Raw genomic sequence first — 23,418 nt, 5'->3', positions numbered from 1 at the left:
CGTGTGTCTCCATGCTCAGTTACTCATTCTTACTGTCAATCTGATGGGTTTTCCCTCCCTTATTTGTGTGATCTTATGGAAAACTACTTGAGAGTTTAGCAGTTCAGGTCCCCTATGCCTTTGTATTTATTTAAATTCACCAATGTTTTGCAGATTGGATTAACAGATAAATCAAGTCAAATTAAGCCTTGAACATCATGAGAACTTTATCAAAAAAAAAAAAAAAGGTTCCACTGAAAGCAAACTGAGCCCGCGAAGGTTCGTTTAAATCTTGGGCGCTGTAGAAAGCGGACAGTGAAATAAATGTGAGTACCTGTCTTTTATCTTAATTTCCCTGAAAATCTGAATTTTGTGACAATTCAAAGAAAGAAATATTAGATGAGATAAATCTGTTAAAAAAAAAAAACTGTTTTCAAAGTGTAGGGAGCCACTATGATTAGAGACCTGATGCAGGGCAGTGGTGGTGTGTGCCTGTAAGCCAGCACTAGGGAGGCCGCGGCAGGGGATCTCAGTGAGTTCGAGGCCAGCCTGGACTACAAAGCAAGCTTCAAGACAGCCAGGACTGTTAGACAGAGAAACCCTGTTTTGAAAAACCAAAAAAGAAAAAAGACATGTAACTAGCTATCATAGTGACTACAAAAAAAAAAAAAAAATGAAGCCACATTAGTGTTGGATTTCATAGCAGTTCACTTAAGAACCATAAGGTAAAAGAAAATTAAGAGCATGAGTCAGGCAGGGTGGTGCACACCTATAATCCCCGCACAGGAGAGGCTATGGCCTTAATAGTGAGCGCCTGTCTCAATTTTTCACTAACAAAAGACACTGAGAGATTCAAAGGCAGGCCTATTGAGGCTGGGAGCAGTGGCACACACCTTTAGTCCTAGCACTGGGGAGGCAGAGGATGGCAGATCTCTATGAGTCTGAGACTCGCCTGGTGACACACTGAGTTCCAGGAAAAGCAGGACTACATAGTGAGACACTGTCTAAAAATAACAAAAGAACAAAAGAAGTCCAATTAAGACAAAACGTCAGAGGACAATGAAGCTTAAAAGCATAAATAAAAGAAAGTTTCAGATACATCTAAGTTTCCCAAAGCAGCACATATATATGTCCACGTCCACAGCTGTGTGCCTGTGTGCACATTTCCACACACAGCACTCATGGACATGTACACGGCACAGCACACAGCAGGGAGCATTGGGTACTTTCTTATATTTACAAAGTGAGTCAAGAAAGAAAGCCTAGGAAATTTCAATTCACATAAAATGAGGAAACCAAACATTTTAGGACAGTTTTAATGTCTTGAGGATAAAGTATCACTCCGGGGGAAAACCTGAGATACTACAGAAAAACATACAGGTCAGAGTTTGCTGGGCATGCTCAGTGAGGTTTATGCACTTGGGACGGTCATGGACACTGTACTTTGCAGTGGCTATGTCTACAAGCAAATAGCTAACAGAGTAAGTCCTGAGCTCCCGGAGCTGCAAGCCCTACTGTGCGTGAAGAGATGGGGAGACCCACAGTACCAAGAGCCCCAGAAGCAGCAGCTAGGATGAGCGGCACTCAACGGGAGCTAAAATTCAGTAAGATGAAAAAGTATTGGTTGTTCCTCCTCTATACTGAACAATTTCAGATTAAAAAAATAATTTTACAAAAATCAAAGTTTCTAATTTTAGAATTCTAAAAACTAGCCGGGCAGTGGTGGCGCACGCCTTTAATCCCAGCACTCGGGAGGCAGAGGCAGGCGGATCTCTGTGAGTTCGAGGCCAGCCTGGTCTACAAGAGCTAGTTCCAGGACAGGAACCAAAAAGCTACAGAGAAACCCTGTCTCAAAAAATCAAAAAAAAAAAAAAAAAAAAAAAGAATTCTAAAAACTGAAGCTAGACACAAACAGTAAAAATCTCCTGTGAGTTCATGCCTTTGAGCCCAGCACTCAGGAGTAAGAGGCAGGTGGGTCTCTGTGAGTTCAAGGCCAGCCTGGTCCAGGATAGTCAGGGCTACACAGATAAACCCTGTCTTAAAAGACCACACACACACAAAATAAATAAATAAATAAATAAATAAATAAATAAATAAATAAACAAAAAAAAAAAAAACCTTCTTCCACATAGCCTCAGTGCACACATGGAATGGGGCTGCCTACAAAACCAGCAAACAACCCTCTTCAAAGTGCGGGTCACAGACGAGACCAGTACTGTGATCAGCATCACAGCCCCTCTGACCTGCATAAAACCTGTTTCAGAAGAACTTCCTACTGTAAATCTTTTTCCTATAATCAAAACGTCTATAAAAGTGTAAAAGCGGAGTCAAAACCACAATAAAAAAACTATAAAAGTGCAAAAGCAGAATTTTATAGTGAATAAAGTCACTGTTATCAGCATCGATACAGTGTGAGATGTGTATTCTTTACATTTGCTTTGGTTTTGAAATGCATAGCATATACACACACATATGAAAGATGCCAACTTTCCCAGCAAACCATGGGAAAAAGATACTGAGTAATTCCACCATACAGAAACTTGGTTCAGGATGCTGCTAACGGTGCGTCAGCTCTGCCGGCAGGAAGGTGGAATCCGAGACTAAACTTTCAGGTTTTGTACAATGTGGAGGGAAAGAGATCACTTAAACAAAAACCTAGTTTCCTGTATAATTTATCACCAAATACTTTCTCACTGATGCAGTCCTGGGTATGAGGAGCAAACTGTATGTATGTGCAAAGACCGACCCTCCAGCACAGAAAGGAAAATGTTAGCAGCAGCTGCAGAGGTCACAGAGCAGTAGCAAGTCACAGAGCAGGAGAGAAATGGCCGCTGTTAAGTCACCTTTCCCTATTCTCTTTTTCAAAGAAGCTACATTAAGGAAAGAAAATACTCTATGCTTCCTAATTCATAGTAGCAAATTTTCAAAATTACAGTAAGAATTTTATCAAAGAACAGAAGTGACATGAACAGCATTAGAAATTTTTTTAATAAGAATGTGATTAAAAACCTGAGTTTTTATTTGCAGAATCTTCTAGGTTCTCAGCATTTGAAGTGGCTAAATTTTGGTCTACAGATACAACAGCCCTTTTGTCTTCACATGGTCTTGCATCTGGGTTATGGTAGGCATCTATATTCTGTTTGTGCATCCTATTCAAATCAGCTGAGAGGGGAAAATAATCCATTTATTTCAATAAACACATTTCTACAATTACTTAAACTCAATACATTTAAAAACAAGAAAGCAGAGATTAAAACAGGACAACACCGTGAGTGTCTAGATGCTGCTGCAGCTCTGAAGCACCCGCACTGAACGCTCTAAAGAGACTGTGAAATCAACTCAAGACCAGTACCCAAATTAAGGAGATATAAATCTTTGTCATTCTATCCAAGCCATATTAACACACCCACTGCCAGTTCAGAACTCAGAATTGCTTTAGTATGGAACAAACAGTGAAACTCAAAATAAGACAGAGGGAAGTTTGCTCCAAACCACCTGCTCTCCTGGAAACAATCAGCAGAAAGCGTGTTCATGTGGAGTGTTCAAATGCATCCACAAATTCTTTAGCAACCCTTCCTCAAAATGTGGAACCCCAGTCTCTTCGCAACTGCGGTCTCCGTATGACTTCACGCGAGACTAGGCCAGTGCCAGGGCACGACCTATGACGCCAGGGCTGCTCCACAAAAGACATGCGCTCCATCCTCATTAGCACTGATCTGCTCGCTGCCGGGAAAACCAACGGCCACTTTTGGTACTGCAGGGTGCTATGGAGAGATCTGGAGAGAAGAAGCTGAAGCTTTCTGAGCTGAACATGGAAGCCATGGCGGAGACATCTTATACTACAACCTCAGGCTTAAGCATCAAACAGAAACAACCAGGAAAGTGGGGGGAAGGGGGGACCCTCAAAAATTATTATCTGAAGAACCACAAAGTAGCATGCACTTCTTAGTTTGAAACATTAGCCTGGGGTGGTGTGTCGCCTAGCAACAGACTTGCTGTGTCTGGCAAGCAGCTCACACCTAGGTCTACTGGAAGGCTGTTTTTCTGACATGTGACAACTGGGTCAAGCCCCCAGTCTCAGAAACAGATCTGTACGTTTCTAGGACTCCAGTGTTAAAAGTCATATTTATAACCTACTCCTTCCAAAACACTGGAATAACAACAATAAAAGTGAGCTTACACACAGATATAAAAATTATCCACCAGAAGAGCATTACCTTCAAGGATGTATTCTGAATGTGACTCATAAGCAATATACCATTCCACACAGTCCAATTAACATGCAACATGCCCAGGAGAACACAGCTCAGAATAATGAGAGTTTACATCCTCATACTACATTTAGGCCGTCTTGGGCTTAGAAAATATAAGATCTTCAAGGTAAATAAACAGAAAAATGTGTCAATGAAAGATATCCTATTGGCTAGAAAGCCGCTTGTTACACAAGTCTAACACACATAGGAAAACAGACGGAAATGTGGTGGCCCACATCTAAACCCCAGGTCTCCTGCAGCAAGGTCCGGGAAATCTGCCAGGAGCTGAGTGTGTGGAAGCCGGCTAGCCTGGAAAGCAAGACCCCCTCCAGCAGGGCAGAGTGAACTGACTCCTGAGTCAGTCTCTGGCCTGCACATGCGTACCACAGCATGCACACCACGGCATGCACATGCCCACAGACTCTCACACACACACAACTATCAAGAAAAAGAAAACGAGAGGAGCTGGGGAGACGGCTCAGCAGTTAAAGACTTGTAAGGGCCAAGAGTTCAGTCCCACAACTTACTCTGGCAGCTCACGAACCTGGGACCGTCAGCGTCAAGGGCGCTGATGCCCTCTTCTAAGCTCCATGAACGGATAGGAAGACACGCACACACACATCCTTTTTAAAATAAAGTCAAGAATAGAAATGGGGCCCTGACTGCTAAGCCTCAGCTCAGTGTGCAGGTTGCACAGGTGCAGACACCAGCTCCCGCATGCTGTCCTCTGACCTGTGGCAACACGCACACCGACCCGACATAACGAGGCTGTGGTGAGGAGGGTGCTAAACAGAATCAAAGTACAGAATTACAGAGCTGTAAATGTCACAACAAACACGCCAAAGAGAGGGCGGGGCTGGGAAGATGGCTCGGGGTTAGTGCACTTGCTGGGCAAGCAGCAGCTCTGAGGGCCAGAACATGCTGGGTAGGCAATGGAGACCAGACTGTATGCCAACACTCAGAAGTTGTAGAAACAAAAGACTCCCGGAGACAGCTAACTTAGCTTTCTATACTGGTCATACTGGTGAGCTCTGGGTCTAGCTGGAAGGCCTTCCCTCAGTGAAAATGTGGAGAGTAATTAAAGAAAACACCCAATGTCAACATCTAGTCTCCTCTCATAGGTACACACACGTGCACCCACACACAAAAAGAACACACATACATGCACATACTTTTAAAAAAAAAAGAAACAGGCAATTTCTAAAATAGCATCAAAACATGAAAACCTTGGTGATACAACTGGCAAAATATTATAGGATTTGATATTCAAAACTATAAAATACTGATTAGAGAAATTAACTAAAAGCAGTCAGTAGATAGACAGTTCACACTAGATCAGTAGTGAGGGATAGACAGTTCACACTAGCTCACCAGCATCAGGGGATAGACAGTACAGACTAGCTCATCAGTAGTCAGGGATAGACAGTACACACTAGCTCATCAGTAGTCAGGGAGAGACAGTTCACACTAGTTCATCAGCAGTCAGAAAATATACAGTTCACACTAGTTCATCAGTAGTCAGGGATAGACAGTACACACTAGCTCATCAAAAGAGTCAATAGTGTTAAGATGATGCCTGTACCAAAATTATCTGTGTGGTCAATGTAATTCCGAAGAAAACCACACCACATGTGGAGGGAAAAAATGACCAACTATTAGTAAAATAAGTAACTGGATTGTCAAAGCAATCTTGCAAACAGCACAACTTTGGAGGGCCAAGGAGGGATCATGACATACACCCGTAATCCCAGCACATGAGAGGCTGGCACACAGGTCTACAATTCAAGGGCATACAAAACTACACAGGGAGATCCTATCTCCAAAAAAAAAAAAAAAGAAAGAAAAAAAAGAAAAGAAACTTCAACATCTAAATTTCAAACTTACTACAAAACAGACAAGTGTATGATGTAAGCACAAAGTCAGACATGAAGAGTTTACCATAGTAACTCTGAATAGTAAAAACCAGGAAGTGATGCACTATGTTGGATAGATGGACTGAGTGGTCCAGGAAATTCATAAAAGTTCATGCGTACACAAATAAACAGCCAGATACAGAGACAACTGTCACAGACTGCAGGTTAAAGACAACGGTGGGCCTATAAGAGGTTCAGGAGGTACAAGCAAGCACAGCGCCAGCCTCCACCCGAGCTAGACTCCCTATCACAGACTATGACGGAGAAGCAGAGGGACTCCCAGTGCTGCCCTCTGACCTCCATACACTGTGCGGGACACCAGAGCCAGCACTTACACATCAAACACACGTGCACGGTAATAATATATAAATTAATCAATAAACAAGACAGGCAACTAAGTGTACTACAGCATTTGGAATAGGAAGAAGACAGTAGGGGTAACTGTCAAAATTTAGATACTGTCTACAATTTCATTGACAGTACAGTGTCGATTTGCTTCTAGCTTCTATAATTGTGCCATGATTACATAAATGTCCACTATGAAGAAAACACACTGAAAGGTACTCTCATTGTACCTCTGCAACTCTTTTATAGAGTATCTACACATAGCACAGAATGGCTAAACTCAAATGCTGGGGAGAGTTCAGAGCATTGGAAAGTTTGTGTTTTTCTGGTGCTAATGAAAAAGGCACAATTTGGAAAACAGTTAAGTTTCTAACAAAGATAAAAAGAAACAAGCAAACAAAACATTATGGACCAACTGAGCCTATTCCTAAGCATGCACCCAGGAGAAATAAAAGTGTGCATTTGCACAGAGGCCTCAACCTTCCTGAAGCTGTAACCCCTTAATACAGTCCTTCATATGGTAGTGACCCCCTAATCATAAAATTATTGTTCTACTTTATAACTGTAATTTTTCTACTATTACCAATTGTAATATAGATATCTGTGTGTTCCAATGATCTTAAGGGACCCCGTGAAAGGGTCATTTGATCCCTGAAAGGGCTGCAAGCAACAGACTGAGAAGCAGTGGCTTACAGTGACTCTATTCCCAATGTCCTTAAACTGGAAACAAGCCAGGTACCTGTCCACTGTGAGCAGCCATGCAATGACAGCACCTCAGAAACAATGCAACACCACACAGTACAGAAAATAAGAATCTTGGGCTGGAGAGATGGCTCAGAGGTTAAGAGCACTGACTGCTCATCCTGAGGTCCTGAGTTCAATTCCCAGCAACCACATGGTGTCTCACAACCATCTGAAATGAGATCTGGTGCCCTCTCTGGCGAGTAGGCATATATGCAGACAGAACACTGTATATACATAACAAATAAAAATCTTTAAAAAAGAAAGAAAGAAAGAAAGAAAGAAAGAAAGAAAGAAGGAAGGAAGGAAGGAAGGAAAGAAAAGAAAAGAAAAGAAAAAAGAAAAGAAAAGAAAAGAAAAGAAAAGAAAAGAAAAGAAAACAAGAATCTCACAAAACCACTCTGGAAGAAAATCATCAAAACTGAAAGGCGACACTGGCACCCCGGAAGCAGATGGCAGGTTTCAGGGGGCAAAGGGCTGTAAGAGGACAGAGGGACTCCCCTCCTGAATGTGGTAGAAATGGTTTTAAGAAATGATTTAGAAATGGCAAACATCAGAAAATTTTCAAAGACTAATTTTGTTATATGCAAATTTGACCTCAGTAGACCTGAGGTAAAGACAGGCATTACTTTGTCAAACACACATGACAGACTGGTCAGCACACCTCTCCCAGGACTGAGAGACTACCAAGCATCTCTCGAGTGTTCAGACTTTTCATTTGGGAATTTAGTTTCCTGCTGGCCATATATTTTTTTGTGTATAACACCAGTTCTCAACCTGTGGGTCTCAATTCCTTTGGGGGTCACATATCAGGTATCCTGCATATTATATATTTACATTATGAGTCATAACAGTAGCAAAATTACAGTTATAAAGTAGTAAAGGAATAATTTTATGGTGGCTGGAGAGATGGCTCAGAGGAACAGAGCACTGGCTGCTCTTCCAGAGGTCCTGAGTTTAATTCCCAGCAACCACATGGTGGCTCACAACCATCTGTAATAAGATCTGATGTCCTCTTCTGTACTGCAGGATACATGAAGGAAGAAACCTATATACATAATAAATAAAAATCTTTAAAAAAAAAAAAGGAATAATTTTACAGCGGGGGTCACCATGTGAGGAACAGTATTAAAAGGTTGCAGCATTAACAAGGTTGAGAACCACTGCTGTATAGCTGCTAACGTTTTAACACATATAGTTTCAAGTAACACCAGTGTAAGCAGTTAATTTTTGCAAAGTTCAACCACCAAAACACCTATCTTGCCACCTTTCATATAATTCATATTCCCAACCTACAACCACGGACAAGTTCTTTAGAATTTTGCTGTTGTGAGAAAGTCATGGAACAGAAATGTACAAAGGTAACTATCAGAATGGATCTTTTCCTTATCAGAACTTTTGAGTCTCACATATTATGTGCACCAACAATTCACTCCTTTGATTTGCTAAGTAGCTCCCCCTCCACACACACACACACACACACACACACACACACACACACACACACAGAACAAGCTTATCCATTCACCTACTCGAACATTTTACAATACGTTAGCTTTTATAGGACCTTAAATAAAGAGTTCTAGTGAATGAAGAACACTGAATTGTGGTACAAACAATTAAAACAGGAGCTTACTTAAAAACGATGTGTTCTACTTTATTTCATTAATAAATATTTTCCCTTAAAAAGATCAAGGGGTGAGAAGTGAAGACTCACACCCTTTGGTTTCTCTCCATCAGAAGACAGAAAGTGAACAAAAGGAGTTAGGTCCAGAAGCAAGCAGCACCATTGGTTAGCTGCAAGCGCACAGTCGCACTTGGCCATCACAGTCCACTCCCCATCATCTCAATGCAACACCGAAGCCATGCTTCCCCATCTCTAATACAGCACCCACTGCAGAACTCAGTACTACTTAGGAGTGACTCATTACTTTGACTACAGTATTGTATAGCATCAAACATACTATACAACTAAAATATAGTATAGTATCAAGTTTCACTGTCCTTCATAAATACATTTTTCTCTGTTTCATGTGAGGATAGCAGCACGAAGTAGATTAAACATTACTAGTTAAAACAGAAACCTCCTCCAGGGTAAGCAGTTCTAAACCAGTGTCTTACAATCCAAGAATCCACACTTCACTTCAAACTTACCCCATAATTATATTGTTTTAGTCCTCCTGGAAAGTTCTGGAAGCACTGTTTCCAATGTCTGATGGGGCCTCCTCCACTAGGAACTGAGTATTTCTGACAACCCATGACTCCAGTTTCCTTAGGCTACAACTAGTCACACACTCATCGTCAGTCCCAGGCCTCTTCCTGGGCGCTAACAAAAAAGCAAACTTCGCCACCCTGAGCAGAAGCTCTTGGGAGAGGCTGGGACAGCTAAGTGAAGGCAGAGACAATGATGCTCCAGTCCTAGGCTAGGACCACAGAACCCTCCACTCATCTTCACTACTTCTGGATCCGACCCACGCTGTGCAGCCAAGAAGGAAGGGATTCTAAAATGGAGCAGTGGTTCAGTGGAAGACATCGCCTCTCTTAGAGACATGGGAACGAAGCTCGCACTGCCATAAGCCTCCGAGACAGGCTTGGCACAGCACTGTTTAACTAACTGCCTTAATAATAGGGGCTATTACAGTAACACGAGTAAGTGAATGAAAATTAGTGTCCTAACATATTCAATACATACTTCAAATAAGAAATGTCCACCTGTGCAACATCTAAAATCACCTCATCTATTAGGAAACGGCAACAGAAGCTTTAGTCTTCCAAAAGGAAAAAAATAGTTTGGGGGGAAAGAGTCACCTCATTAAGTGGGCTCAGATACACCTGAAATATATTTAACAGCAGGCATAATCCATAAGAATTCTAAGCTCTGCACGTCCACAAGTCTGTCACTCTTTTAGCGTTTCCATGGTCCTCTCTCTAGACCCTATGTGGCTTACAGCTAAACCCAAACTATCTTTACTTAGCCACAGGGAGCCAAAAATTATTCAACGTAGGTAACAATGTTTATAAACTAGCTTTTTTTTTTTTTTTTTTGATACAGGGTTAACACTATGTAGCTCTGGCTGGCCTGGAACTTGCTATGTAGACCAGGCTATCTCTAACTCAAGGAGATCCATCTATCTCTGCCTTCCAAGCATTGGGATTAAAGGGTTGTACCACCACGCCAAGCAAACATTAAAGAATGAATAAATAAATACACATAACTGAAGGATTATAACTCTGCAGCCTGCCAGAGTTTCTGAAATGAAGATGCCCCAGCACAAAAGAAGTCATATAATGAACACGTCTATGCTCTATATGAATTAAAGAAGTCATATAATGAACATGTCTATGCTCTATATGAATTAAAGAAGTCATATAATGAATACGTCTATGCTCTATATGAATTAAAGAAGTCATATAATGAACACGTCTATGCCCTATATGAATTAAAAGCAGATCCTTTCCCACAATTATTCCAGTTACTTATTTGTAATTTTTATTAGTCTAAAATAAACTTATGAGTTTTAATACCTTCAATAAAAAAATACACTCTAATATATTATACTATATTATAATTATATATATATATATATACACACACACACACACCATACTAGTCTGGATAAGCACCAACATGAATTATTTTTTGCAGTTTGGTGGTTATTACATGAATGGAAGGTATGTTATTCTGCAGAAGAAAGGTTTTGTAACATCTATTATATTCATAATCAGGAGAGCACCTTTGCATTAAATCATAAAATAAAACCTTATTATATAGTCTCAACCCCACCTCTTTCTTTCTTCTCTCTGAAAACACTGGAAACAATTTATTTAAAAGCAAGTTCTCGGACACATCATACTTATCAGATTTCCTTTGGCATCTCTGAGAGGCGCACCACCTCCGCCCTTCCCCCAGGGGTTGTAAATTCTCATCTCAGCTTCCAATTTAGCTTCATATTCTTCTTTTTCTAAACGTTCTTTCTTCTTTCTTTCTTCTCTTTCCCGAATCTTGACAACATAAGATATGCTTAAAGTAAATACTGATGCATAGGAGCCCGAGACAAGAGACCAGCAATACTACCACTTCATTTTTCTGGTTTAAAAAATGCACATTTTTAAGGACACTTCTTTACTACAAAGTTAAGAATTGCAAATAAGAACGCTGATCTAGGACTACAGAAATCTGACCTGGAACTTTAAGGAAATGCCCTCAGCCAACCCCCATATCCAGTCCACCTGACCTCTGGCCCCTTAGACATCACACCCACTGTGCTGCTCCAGGACTGGGGGAGTCTGACCCAGATCCCCTAGTAGGCACAAGACTCCTGGAAGACCCAAGTGCTGCCAGGCACTCTACCTACCCCAGCTCTCTGGCCAGCCTGGAGTACTGTGACCTGACTCTGGGTAGGGACCCCTAGACCCAGTTCCCAGGCCCACCAGTCAACCCACCCCACAGCTCAGCATGGACGCTCCACAGAGCACTGTCCACAAGCACTGTGACTCCCACACTGCCATCTAAGAACCACAGCAGAATCCAGAGAGCTCTCATTATACTTCTGATCTCAGCAGCCAGAATCTAAGCAAACAGCAAGTTTACTCCTGTCCTCTCTAGGCAAAGAAGAGCTGACAACTCCATCTACATCGACACAGTGACCCAAACCGGAAACAAACCACCGTTCAGCTGGCCCATAATCTAACAAACTGGGGCAACAGCAAAGCTCACACACATCCAATAAAGGCAAGACCAGATATCCACACCAAGAAACACCATCAACCATCTAACTCCAGATGCCCACATCCCATAAAAAAAAACACAAACATGAATAACCAAGACAGCACTCTGCCCCATTCCCTGAGAACAGCAACTTAGCTGATAAACAAAACAATGATTTCAAACAACTATATGTTCAAGGAACTCAAAAAAGTTAATGAGCAAATGCCTGAATGAAGACTACAAAAGCACAAATGAACGCCTGCATGAAATAATGAAAATAATGTGAAAACCCAGCTTAATATAGAGACAGAATCTCTGAAGAAAACAAAAACTTAGGAAGTGCAACAAAAAGATGAGCGTAAAGCCCCATCAACAGGCTGGATCAACAGGTAGAGACTATCAACCTTAAACACAAGTTAGAGGAAATAAACCATCTGGTCAAACAAAATGTTTCATCTAAAAAACAAACAAACAAAAAGACAAACCCCAGCAACAGAACACACAGGAACTCTGAAACACTCTAAGAAGACCAAACATACAAATCATAGGTATAGAAGGAAAAGAACCCCAGTTCAAAGGCACAGGAAATATTTTCCACAAAATTATTGAAAGAAATATCTCAAATCTGAGGGGGAAAGTACTAATCAAGGGATGACAGACACAAAGAACACCAAACATAAAGGATCAGGAAAAAAAAAAATTCCCCAATAGGCCGGGCGGTGGTGGCGCAGGCCTTTAATCCCAGCACTCGGGAGGCAGAGGCAGGTGGATCTCTGGGAGTTCGTGGCCAGCCTGGTCTACAAGAGCTAGTTCCAGGACAGGCTCCAAAGCTACAGAGAAACCTTGTCTCAAAAAACCAAAAAAAAAACAAAAATTCCCCAATAGCAAAGAAAGAATATTGGAAGCTGCAAGAGAGAAAGTCCAAGTTCCACACAAAGGCAGTTCCATCAGAATAGCACCTAAACTTTCAGTGGAGTGTGTGAAAGCCAGAAGGCCCTGGGTATAAAGTTCTGAAGGACTACAGACGCCAACCCAGACAGACTACTACACCCAAGGAAACTGCCATGATGGAAGGAGAAACATCTCGCGATAAAGCTGCATTTAAAGAACTTAGGCTCGCTAAGTCAGCTCTACAGAGGATACTATAAAGAACAGTTTAGTGTGAAGAGATTAAGCATACACACGAGTACAGGGAATAAATAATCCCAATACAGTTGACCATAAGAAGTCTAAGAAAACAACATCACAACAAAATAACAGGAATTAATAAACAATGATCAAAAATACAGAGAAACCCTGTTTCGAAAAAAAACAAAAAAATAAAACATAAAAAAAATTTCCAATAATAAGTGTTTCAATTTCCCAGCAAAAAACACAAACTAACAAGACTAGATTAAAAAACCGGATCCATCTTTTTGCTTGTTATAAAAAACACAACTTGCCATCAACCATAGACACCACCTCTGATGAAAGGATGGAAAAGGTATTGTTACAAATAACATGCTGGGCGGTAGTGGCACTCGCCTTTAATCCCAACACTCAGGAGGCAGAGGCAGACAGATCTCTGTGAGTTCAAGCCCAGCCTGGTCCACAGAGCTAGTTCTAGGACAGCCAGGGATATTCAGAGAAATCCTGTCTCGAAAAAACAAAATAATGATTTAAAACAATAACAACAACAATAATCATAATAAACAAGCAGGGTTGGCTAGTCTAATATCTGACAAAATAATAAATTTCAAACAAACTTAGTCAAAAGAGAGGACATTTCATACTCATTAAAAGGAAAATTCAGCGAGAGAATATTATCATACTGAACGTTTGCACACGAAGCCCAAGGGCATCCAAGTTCATAAAAGAAACACTATTAGATCTAAAATCACAACATAATGATAGTGGGTGACTTTAATACTCCACTTGCACTAAGAAACAAATCACCTAGACAAAAGCATAACAGAGAAACTCGGAAGTTAAATAGCACCATAAACCAAATGGATCTAATGAACATTTACAGTAGACTTCACCCAAACACTAGAGAATGCATGTTCTTCTCAGTACCTGTAGAACTTTCTCCAAAACTGACCACATATTAGGACACAAAGTAAGTCTAAACAAATTTAGGTAAACTGAAATAACATACCACATTTTATCTGCTCACAAAAGAATAAAGCTGAATATCAACAAGAGAAAGGGAAAAATACACAAACTCACGTGAGTTAAACATATACACTGATGAAAACTGAGTCAATTTCTAGAGTTAATGAAAATAAAAACACAATATACTATGTGTATGGACATAATGAAGGAGGAGGAAAGGATATGGCATTAGTGAGCACATCAAATAACTGAAAAGATCTCATCAATAACTTAATGATGCACTTGAAGACCTTGGAAAAACAAGAACAAAAACAACCAAAGGAATAGACAAGAAGAGAGAATTTAAGTTAGGGATTAAAAAAGAAGGAGGAGGAGGAGAAGAAGAAAAAGAATTATTATTATTATTATTATTAATGTAATGAAGAGCTGGCTCTTTGCCAAGATTAACAAGACTGACAAACCCTTAGCCAAACTGAACAGAAGTGCAGGGGTGGGGGAACAAACTTTCACAAATCAGGGATGAAGTGCAACTATTACCAAAGTTACTGAGGAAATCCAGATAAGCTTAAGGACATAATGTACAAATCTGTATCTCAGCACTCAGAAGGCAGAGTTTTCTTTGAGTTGAGGACAGCCTGGTCTACAGAGTGAGTTTCAGGCCAGTTACAGACATGCAATGAGATCCTGTCTCAAAAACAAAAACAAAAAACAAAAGTGGGCAGTGGGACTGAACACCTTCAACCCCAGCACTCTGGAGGCAAGGGAGACATGTCTCTGGTCTACACAGTGAGTACCAGAACAGCTAGGGCTATTTATTATCACAGAAAAATCCTGTCACGAAAAATAAAACAAACAAACAAACAAACAAACAAAACAAAACAAAACAAAAAATACTGAATAAAACTATTTTACAAGGGGCTGGGGCAGTCATGAGTACTGCTCTTGCACAGGACTTAAGCTGGGCTCCCACACAGCGCAGCTCACAAGTGCCTGAAACTCCAGCTCCTGGGATTCTCGCACCACTGTGCCATCAGCGCTCCTGCACACAGACATAGACACATAATTAAAAATGATGGATATATTCGTAAAAATTGACAAGGGACTAGGAATGTGGCGCTCTTGCCTAGAAAGTCCTAAGATCAATCCTTTAACACACAAACGGCAGCACCAAGGAGAGAGCAGGAAACAGGAGGACTGGGACTGCAAGGCCATCTTTTCTTCACCACAGAGCGGGTTCTGCGACACATGAATCCCTACCTCAAGAAAACAAAACAGCAAAAACCATACTCTATAATGTGGACATATGCCTTGAATCTTGTCCATGGGAAACCTTTACAAACTCCTAAGTTTGCTTTAACGAATATAAACTACAAGACAAGCCAGTGTACTTCATCAAAGTATTCCAGCAATGTATCCCCATCGGTTTGTGCCTCTGCAGTCTCCTAGATCTGAATCATGAATCATACTCAGGCTCTCCGTCTCCTCCTACATCATGCCCTATGCACAGGAGACCAGGGAAGTGTCTCTTGGACGTCCTAGCTCTCTCCCAGGAGTTCAGAGCCTTAGCCCCTCCTAGCTGATCTAAACTGATAACAGTTCACTAACAGTTTCTCTAGAGCCAGCAGGACGGCTAAGAAAGTCAAATAACCTACTACCAACCCTGACTACCTGAGTTCAATTCCAAACACATGGTAGAGGAGAAACCACATACATACATACAACACATAAAAAAGGAAGTCCCTAGGAACAAACACTGGGAAATAACAAAACTAAAGTGAATAAAGCTCCCTGACTATACCAAGGATGTCTACGAACTGACATGCAGCTCAGATACCCACTATATACGAAGCCCTAGCCGTCCATAGTCACTATATACGAAGCCCTAGCCGTCCATAGTCACTATATACGAAGCCCTAGCTGTCCATAGTCACTACATACGAAGCCCTAGCTGTCCATAGTCACTACATACGAAGCCCTAGCTGTCCATAGTCACTACATACGAAGCCCTAGCTGTCCATAGTCACTATATACGAAGCCCTAGCCGTCCCATATTCACTATATATGAAATCCTAGCTGTCTCAGACAAGACTGCTGTTTTTAACAGCACTCCAGGGTACCCAATTCAAAGCTTACCGTACCGCCTGTCAGTGTTTTCCCCTCGGGTCTAAGTTATGCTCTAAATAAATCATCAGCACCAGATGAATGAGCGAACGAATACCTGCTCCTGCAGGGCTTCTTGGTAAGACTGAAGTGACTGTTTGGAAGGTTTTGGTTTATCTTCAAAGATTAGTCCTGAATTCATCAGCCGATCACTTAAAGTTTTCTTTTCATTCTGTCCAACGGTATTCCTAACATCCAATAAATAATTTGAATCAATTTATTATATGAATAAGCAAATTCCAGAAGAAAACAAAAGCAATTCTCAAAAACTGCCTGGTATATAAAACCATCTTTAAGACAAAAGTCAGCAAGATAGGTCAGGAGGTACAGCACCTGCTCTTCCCTGCCCAGGACCACTTGGAAAAGCAAAGAAGCCCCTCCTGCAAGTTGTCCCCCGGCCTCCACGTGCAGTGTAGCACATCTGTGCACCGCACACACACACACAAAAGTAAATAAAAGGTAGGATAACAAATTTTTATTTAACCTCAAACAAATGATTAGTAAACACTTCTCTAAAGAAGATACCAACAGCCAGCAACACATGAAAATATGCTCAACATCACTCAATCAATAGAGAAACACAAATCACAACCACACTGAGGGCTGGAGTGTGGCTCAATAACAGAATGTTTCCAAGCATTTACAAGGGATCTGTGTTCAGTCCCCAGCACTACAGTGACAAGATGGACGGGGAGACAGTTCTCTCAGTGAAGTGTCTGCCAAGGGTGACGAGGTCTGGAGTCACCTAGGAGAGCATCTCTGGGCAGGCCTATGAGCTTGATTAGGTAAACAGAGGTCAGAAAACCCACCCACCCACTATGAAATGAGCATTCTCTGAGCTAAGATCCTGGAGTTAGAAAAAGGGAAAAGTAAAGTGAGCACAAGCATTAATCTTTCTGCCTCCTGATCCCACCATGCTTTCCTTGCCTGCTACCATGTTTTCCCCACCATGATGAATTACAAGCCAAAATAAACCCCTTCTCCCTTAAGGGTATTTATACAGCAATAATAAAAGTAACTAAGACACCATATGATCACAAGGACCTGCGTCTGAGCCCAGCATGCACATGAAAACCTAGATGTGTTGTCTGGAGTACAACTGTAACACCAGCAGGTGAGGCAGAGACGGAGAGACCGCGAGAGCTCACTAGCCTAGTCTAACAGCTGAGCCCCAGGGCCTAGAGAGAAATCTTGCCTCAAAAGACAAGCTAGGGAAGTCCTGAGGAGTAAGACCTAAGGTTGACCTCCAACAACACGCACCCACACATATGGACACACAATGAAATAGCACCTCGCACTAAACGAGCTAGTCAGAAAAGGGAAACTGGTGTGGAGTCTGTGGAAAAATTAGAACCTTTGTGCACTGGTAGTGAGAAGGCAAAACAGTATTTACCACTGTGAAAGTTATATGGCAGTTCCTCCAAAATACTTTTAAAATCATTACCACGTGACCCAGTACTTACATTTCTGGGTATATACAGTAATAGCTTGGAAAGACACTTATCCAGGGACTCTACCAGCAGCATAGCAACAACACCTAAAATAAGGCAGCTGCGGTGTCTGCCATGAAACTGATGGTGTGGGCACATGAGGAACTGCTGTCAGCCTTGAAAATCCTAACACAAATGACAGCACAGATGAAAACTAAAGACCTGTGCTAAGTGACATAAGCCAGTCCCAGTAAAACACCGCAGGAGGTTCTGGGAGAAGAGCAGAGACCACAGAATAGTGGCTGCCAGGCAAGTCCCGAGAGGAAATGGAGTTGCACCAGACTGATTTCACAGTACACAGTTCAGTTTGTAAGATGAGGTGCATTCTGGGGATGGTTCTGTAAAGTCACAAAGGCAATAAAAACAACTACAAGTGTTCTTTAAAGTAATTAGGCTAGAAGATCTAATATTATACATATTTTAGCACTTTTTTAAGTAAAAGAAGAAAAAATTATTTTCTGTAAAAACTTACACAACAGGCTGTGCTGCTTGGTGAGTGACAGGGGCAGAGACGTGAGGGGCAGGCTGTCCTCCAATCATTCCTGGGCCATCTTAAAGGGAAAGGAGGAAAAGAACACATTTATTTCAGAAGACTTGCTATTAGCATCTCATCCCTAAAGGAAAGTGTACAGAGTGCTTTACCACACACCAGTGTCTTTCTGAGTTAGAGTTAGCAAAAGAACAAAGGAAAATGTAAGGCAATTATTTCTTAACTCTAAGTAAAAAGGAAATTAACTATGAACACAATTAGTTTTATTTTGGTTTTAAGACTGTTGGTATGAGATATTTGTACACTGTGTGAAGATGTATTTGCTGTGATTGGTGTAATAAAGAGCTGAATGGCCAACAGCTAGGCAAAAGGTATGGGCAAAACTTCCGGGGAGAGAAAGAAAGAGGAAAAAGAATCTAGGACTGGGGGAAATGCAGGAGAGGAAACAGAAGATGGAATATGGAAGAGAGATAATGGCCAAGTGATAAAACAGAGATTAATATAAATTGGTTAATTTAAGTTATTAGAGCTACTTAGGAACAAGCCTAAGATATAAGCCAAGCTTTCAGAATTAATAAGGAGTCTCTGTGTCATTATTTGGGAACTGGTGGACAGAAAAAGATTCATTACAGACTGCGCCTTGTTTTATGACACAAGCTGACTGGGAACTTCCTAAGAGGCCCAAGATGGCCTTGAACTCATGATCCTACCTCCAGCCACAACTGGATTTTAAAATGGGTATTGCTATAGTTTGTCCTCCAAAATGCATGCAGGAGTTTAATTCATAAAACTTTATGCTAAAAAATTTAACAGAGTGGAAACTGTAGCCCCATGACTAAATCACGGTGAACTTATAAGAAGAATGAAAAAGACCAAAGATAGACACACACACACACACACATCTGCTTACATGTGCTATTTGGGCAGATTCGGCCTCCAAAACAATCTATTTTCTTCATAAAATATCCTTTACATGTATTGTGTCAAAGTAATAAAATTGGACTTGATAGTAGGTATGAATTTGTCAATAAATAGATGTTTAAATTAAATAAATTACTGTACCTTTTCATTTGTATGTTATTGCCTCCATAAAAGCAATTATCCTTACTAAACCACCAGAAAAATATGTTTACCAAATAGAAAACTCACAATAAGCAATACTGGGATCCAGTGTATTTCTGGCACCATAATAATAGTATGCATCATCATAAGGCGTTCGATAGTTAGCAGCCAGAGGGGGGAGTAGAGGAGGTGGAGGCAGAGGCACAATCCTATAGCAAAAGAAAAATGAAAAATTATTGCCATATTTTATTACTTTTAATCAAGATATTTTAATAGTTTACAAAAAGTATTATTGAAGTTAAAAATCAATCTTGTACTAATTGCTCAAAAAATTAGCAATCAAAAAGCAAATAGCAAATATTTTAAAACTTTCGGAGCATTGTGATAAGAAGAAAACAAGTTAAAGCAACTGAGTAATATTCAATAGTCACTATTGCCATGGCAAACAGAGTTTGCTCCCTGTCTCGCAGTAATAACATGGAAACGAACAACCACAACAGGACAGCATCCAGTGAAAGAAGACAAGACAAAGAATGCTAAAGGAACAAAAAGCAGGCATGCCCAGTCTCTACGGAGACGGAGGAAAGGATGCTCGAGGAATGTGGTAAGAGTAGAGATTGAGGCAGAGGACAAAGATCTCCACACCTTCAGGACTACAATGCATACAGTGCGTGTTTGTGTGTGGCTATGCGTGTGCATGTGCCGGCTTGGGTGCTCTTGTGTCCATCATGGACACAGGACCGTGTGTGTGCGGGAGAGAATGTGCACATGAGCGTGTGCCAGTGCAGAAGCTATTAGTCAGCCTGGGTGTCAAGCCTTGGGAGCTGCTCACTCGGTTTTTTGAGATAAGGTCGAACAGCGGCCAAGAACTCACTAATTAGGCTGGCTGTCAGCAAGCCTGGGTATCCCGCCTCCACCTCCCAGCACTGGGACACAAACTCACCCCAAAACACCCAACACACAGTTTTGTACATTAATGACTGAACTACCTCCCAAGCCCAAAAGGGTATATTTTTTACATGTAAAGCTTACTGGTTTTTCCCAGAAAGTCAATCATAATGTGGTTAGTTGAAAATCCATATGTCCCGATACAATCTTTAACAGTTCATAAACTGTGTGGAAGCTCACACTTCCACATTTCTTTACGGAGTAGGAGACAGCTATGTGTTTCTACCAGAACAGCATTCTTCAGTGATAAAAACAGCAAGGACAAATCATTTTAAAGAAACAAAAGGAAAGAGGGGCTTTTCTAGACTGTTACATAAGTATTAACATGGTCCCCCTAAAGTCTCTCCAACAGTGAGCAATTCCCACACTTATTAGTCATTCAGTGTGTCCAACATCAGGATCATTGACCCAGATACACCAGGAAAAATAAAAATAAAATAAAAACCCTGGTTAAATGTTCTGAAAGCAATCTGTGATTATCAGCAACTCCTAAATTGTACATATACATAGAAGAGTCAAACTTCACAACCCTCCAACTGTAGACAAGTGCTACTACCAACTTTTACAAATAAGAAAACATTTTTGCATAAAGTCCAGAAAAGCCGCCCATTCCAACCATTAATCCCATACAGAAGCCACTTCCGGCTCTGCAATTCCAGTCTTTGTCTTTGGAGCAGGGAAGTCATTAAAGGAAACAAAGGAGGCACCTCATAAAGACTGCAAGAAAAGCCCTACAATTTGTTAGTAGCAAATAAAAGACCAACTCCTGCTGGAAGGAAGGACAGTTCAGAAATGTGTTAAAGGGCTAAGAAAATGATCTACACATTTAAACACATTAGCACATCAACCATAGGCGAAAAGTAAGCACAGACCCGAAAATATCTGTGTTACAGAGTTTTCTTATGTACAGGTTAGTATAACAAGGTTTTTACCTACAGAAATGACATGCTCAATTATGTATTACAGGTTTATAAACCCAACAGCCTAGAACAAGCCCAGAGAGAACTGAGGCAGAGCTAAAATAAACCACACAGACATGTGCCATATTAGACTTTTTTCTGAATGAGCTGAACAAACAATTCAGTGATTGCCAAGTGGAAATAACGGAACGACACATACCTTCTCTATGTTAAAACATTAAAAATACTAACATGTTCTTACCAATTCACTCTAAAATATCAACCCTCTTTAATAGAAACAGTGCAGATTTTTCCTTTTTCTAAGAGTAGAGAAGAAGAGCATCAGTAACAAAGAATACGAAGAGATTATTTGGCCACCATCATCTGCTGCAGCACACCCCCTAAACAGAAGACGACACCTTACCTAATTCCCAAACACAAACGTTTGAAACAAGCACCTGGGATGCACCATGTCACCAAGGGTGCTGCTGAGTCCATTGTGCAAGTCTTCATTTTGAGAAGGGGCGGAATGGACTGGCGGGATGGGTGGGACAGACGGGGCAGAGAGAGGAGGGAGAGGAGTCTGGAAAGCTACTCTGGGTCTCTCAGGTGGTATCATCTCTTCAAAGGGTCTTGGTGCCAAACTAAATTGCTTTAGTCTATCAGGCTAAAATAAAGAAAAAGAAAACAAAAACAAAAACACACCTGTTTGTTATATAGAATCGTAAGTTTAAAGATGACAAGGACCTCCAAGGACCCTCTATCCCAGCAGGCACTTAAGACAGTTACACAATAGCAGACTTTTGCAGCTATAAAAGACTTTAAAGATCCGGTTCTTATAAGTGGGTGACTGAGGCTCCCTGAGAAGCACAAAAATCACTTAATGTCTCATGATTACTAAATAAACAGCAACCACAGGCAGACGCCAACTCCCTGCTGCAGAACAGCACAAGGCCGCTTCTCTACCAGTTGTCATCTGAGAGACCAAGTGTCCCCTAGAGCAGCCTGAGCAAGGCTCTCTGCACAGCATCAGACAGTAAGATACAAAACTCTGCAGGCCACGCAGTCTCCTTACGGCCACCTGACTCAGTCACAGTGCCATAGCAGTCCCAGGCAACACGTCAACAGTGAACAAGGCTGTGCTCAATAAAAATTTATTGCCCCCCCCCCAAAAAAAAAAACAATCCTCAGGGGCCATCTACTAATATTTACTTAAAAATATCATTCTATGTTTTTTAAATATTTGAACACCAAAATAATGTTTAACTATTACTCCATATATATTTATTTAACTTGATGCTCTTTAGGTGATTTAATTCCAGAATAAATAAGATCTTTGACACTATAAAACTTAACATCCCAACACATTACATTGAAAAGCTCAAGCTGCTTTAAAGCAATAGCTACTTTAAAGGTACTTATTCTTTTAAAGACGTATTTATTATGTATGCACGTAGGCCAGTAAAGAGCACCAGGTCTCATTACAGATGATTGTGAGCCACCATATGGTTGCTGGGAATTGAACTCGGGTCCCCTGGAAGAGCAGCTAGTGCTCTTAACTGTTGAGCAGTCTCTCTACTCCCTTTATAGGTATTTAGTGGGAAACAAAAAAGATTACCTTTGGATCCTATATATTGTTTTCTGCAAGACAATAACAGAAAGGGTTCTTTTCTCTGAAGTAGCAAGAACCATTGATTGAACCTACAGCCTTCACACTTGCTAAGCAGCAGCTCTCCTACTGAGCTACATTTTGATCCTTTTAATTTTGTTTTTTACTTAACTTTGTGCTTATTAAGTTGCCCAGACTAGCTATGAACTTACTCTGTAGCCCACAGAGATCTTGAACTTGTCTCAACCTTTCAAATAGCTTTATAAAAAGAGCATGAATCAGGCCTGGCTCAGGAAATGATTTCTAATATTAAAATTTTTATTATATGAATAGTCAGAAACAAAAAGCCAGGTGGTGGTGGTGCACACCTTTAATCCCAGCACTAGGGAGGCAGAGGCAGATAGATCTCTGCGAGTCTGAGACCAACCGGGTCTAGTTCCAGGACAGTCAAGGACAACTAAAGCTGCACACACACACACACAAAAAACCTATCTTAAACACCACCCTGCTCTCCAAAAAAAGAAAACACACACACAAAGGGGGATACCAGAGCATTATAAAACACGAGGCCCAGGAGCTTGCACATCCTAAGAACACTCAACTACTGAGTTATACCACCAGCCCTAGCACTAAATTTTTTTTAAAGGGGGTGGGTGGGTTGGTTTTTTTTGAGACAGGGTTTCACTGTATAACAGTCCTAGCTGTCCTGGAACTCATTCTGTAAACC

General features: G+C 41.0%; 1 protein-coding gene across 13 annotated transcripts in view; it reads right to left on the bottom strand.

The window, feature by feature from the left end:
- Positions 1–23,418, bottom strand: part of Cspp1 (centrosome and spindle pole associated protein 1) — a 99,088-nt gene that overhangs the window by 22,245 nt on the left and 53,425 nt on the right. For 8 of the 13 annotated variants that reach the window (XR_009058409.1, XM_057790302.1, XM_057790304.1 and 5 more), the window contains 6 exons: positions 21,541–21,749; positions 19,323–19,444; positions 18,156–18,234; positions 16,252–16,381; positions 11,086–11,233; positions 2,989–3,141 (listed from right to left, as the gene is read on the bottom strand). Coding sequence is in view for 12 of the 13 variants with exons in the window: in XM_057790302.1 (XP_057646285.1) it covers positions 2,989–3,141; positions 11,086–11,233; positions 16,252–16,381; positions 18,156–18,234; positions 19,323–19,444; positions 21,541–21,749 (841 nt within the window). In the remaining variant the exon portion in view is untranslated. The remainder of the gene's footprint in view (positions 1–2,988; positions 3,142–11,085; positions 11,234–16,251; positions 16,382–18,155; positions 18,235–19,322; positions 19,445–21,540; positions 21,750–23,418) is intronic. The other 5 variants (XM_057790307.1, XM_057790309.1, XM_057790310.1 and 2 more) reach the window with 2 other exon arrangements.

The sequence above is a fragment of the Chionomys nivalis genome, chromosome 16, assembly GCF_950005125.1.
Source record: "Chionomys nivalis chromosome 16, mChiNiv1.1, whole genome shotgun sequence".
In the NCBI taxonomy this organism is placed as follows: Eukaryota; Metazoa; Chordata; class Mammalia; order Rodentia; family Cricetidae; genus Chionomys; species Chionomys nivalis.
This window is presented reverse-complemented; position numbering and strand designations above follow the sequence as displayed.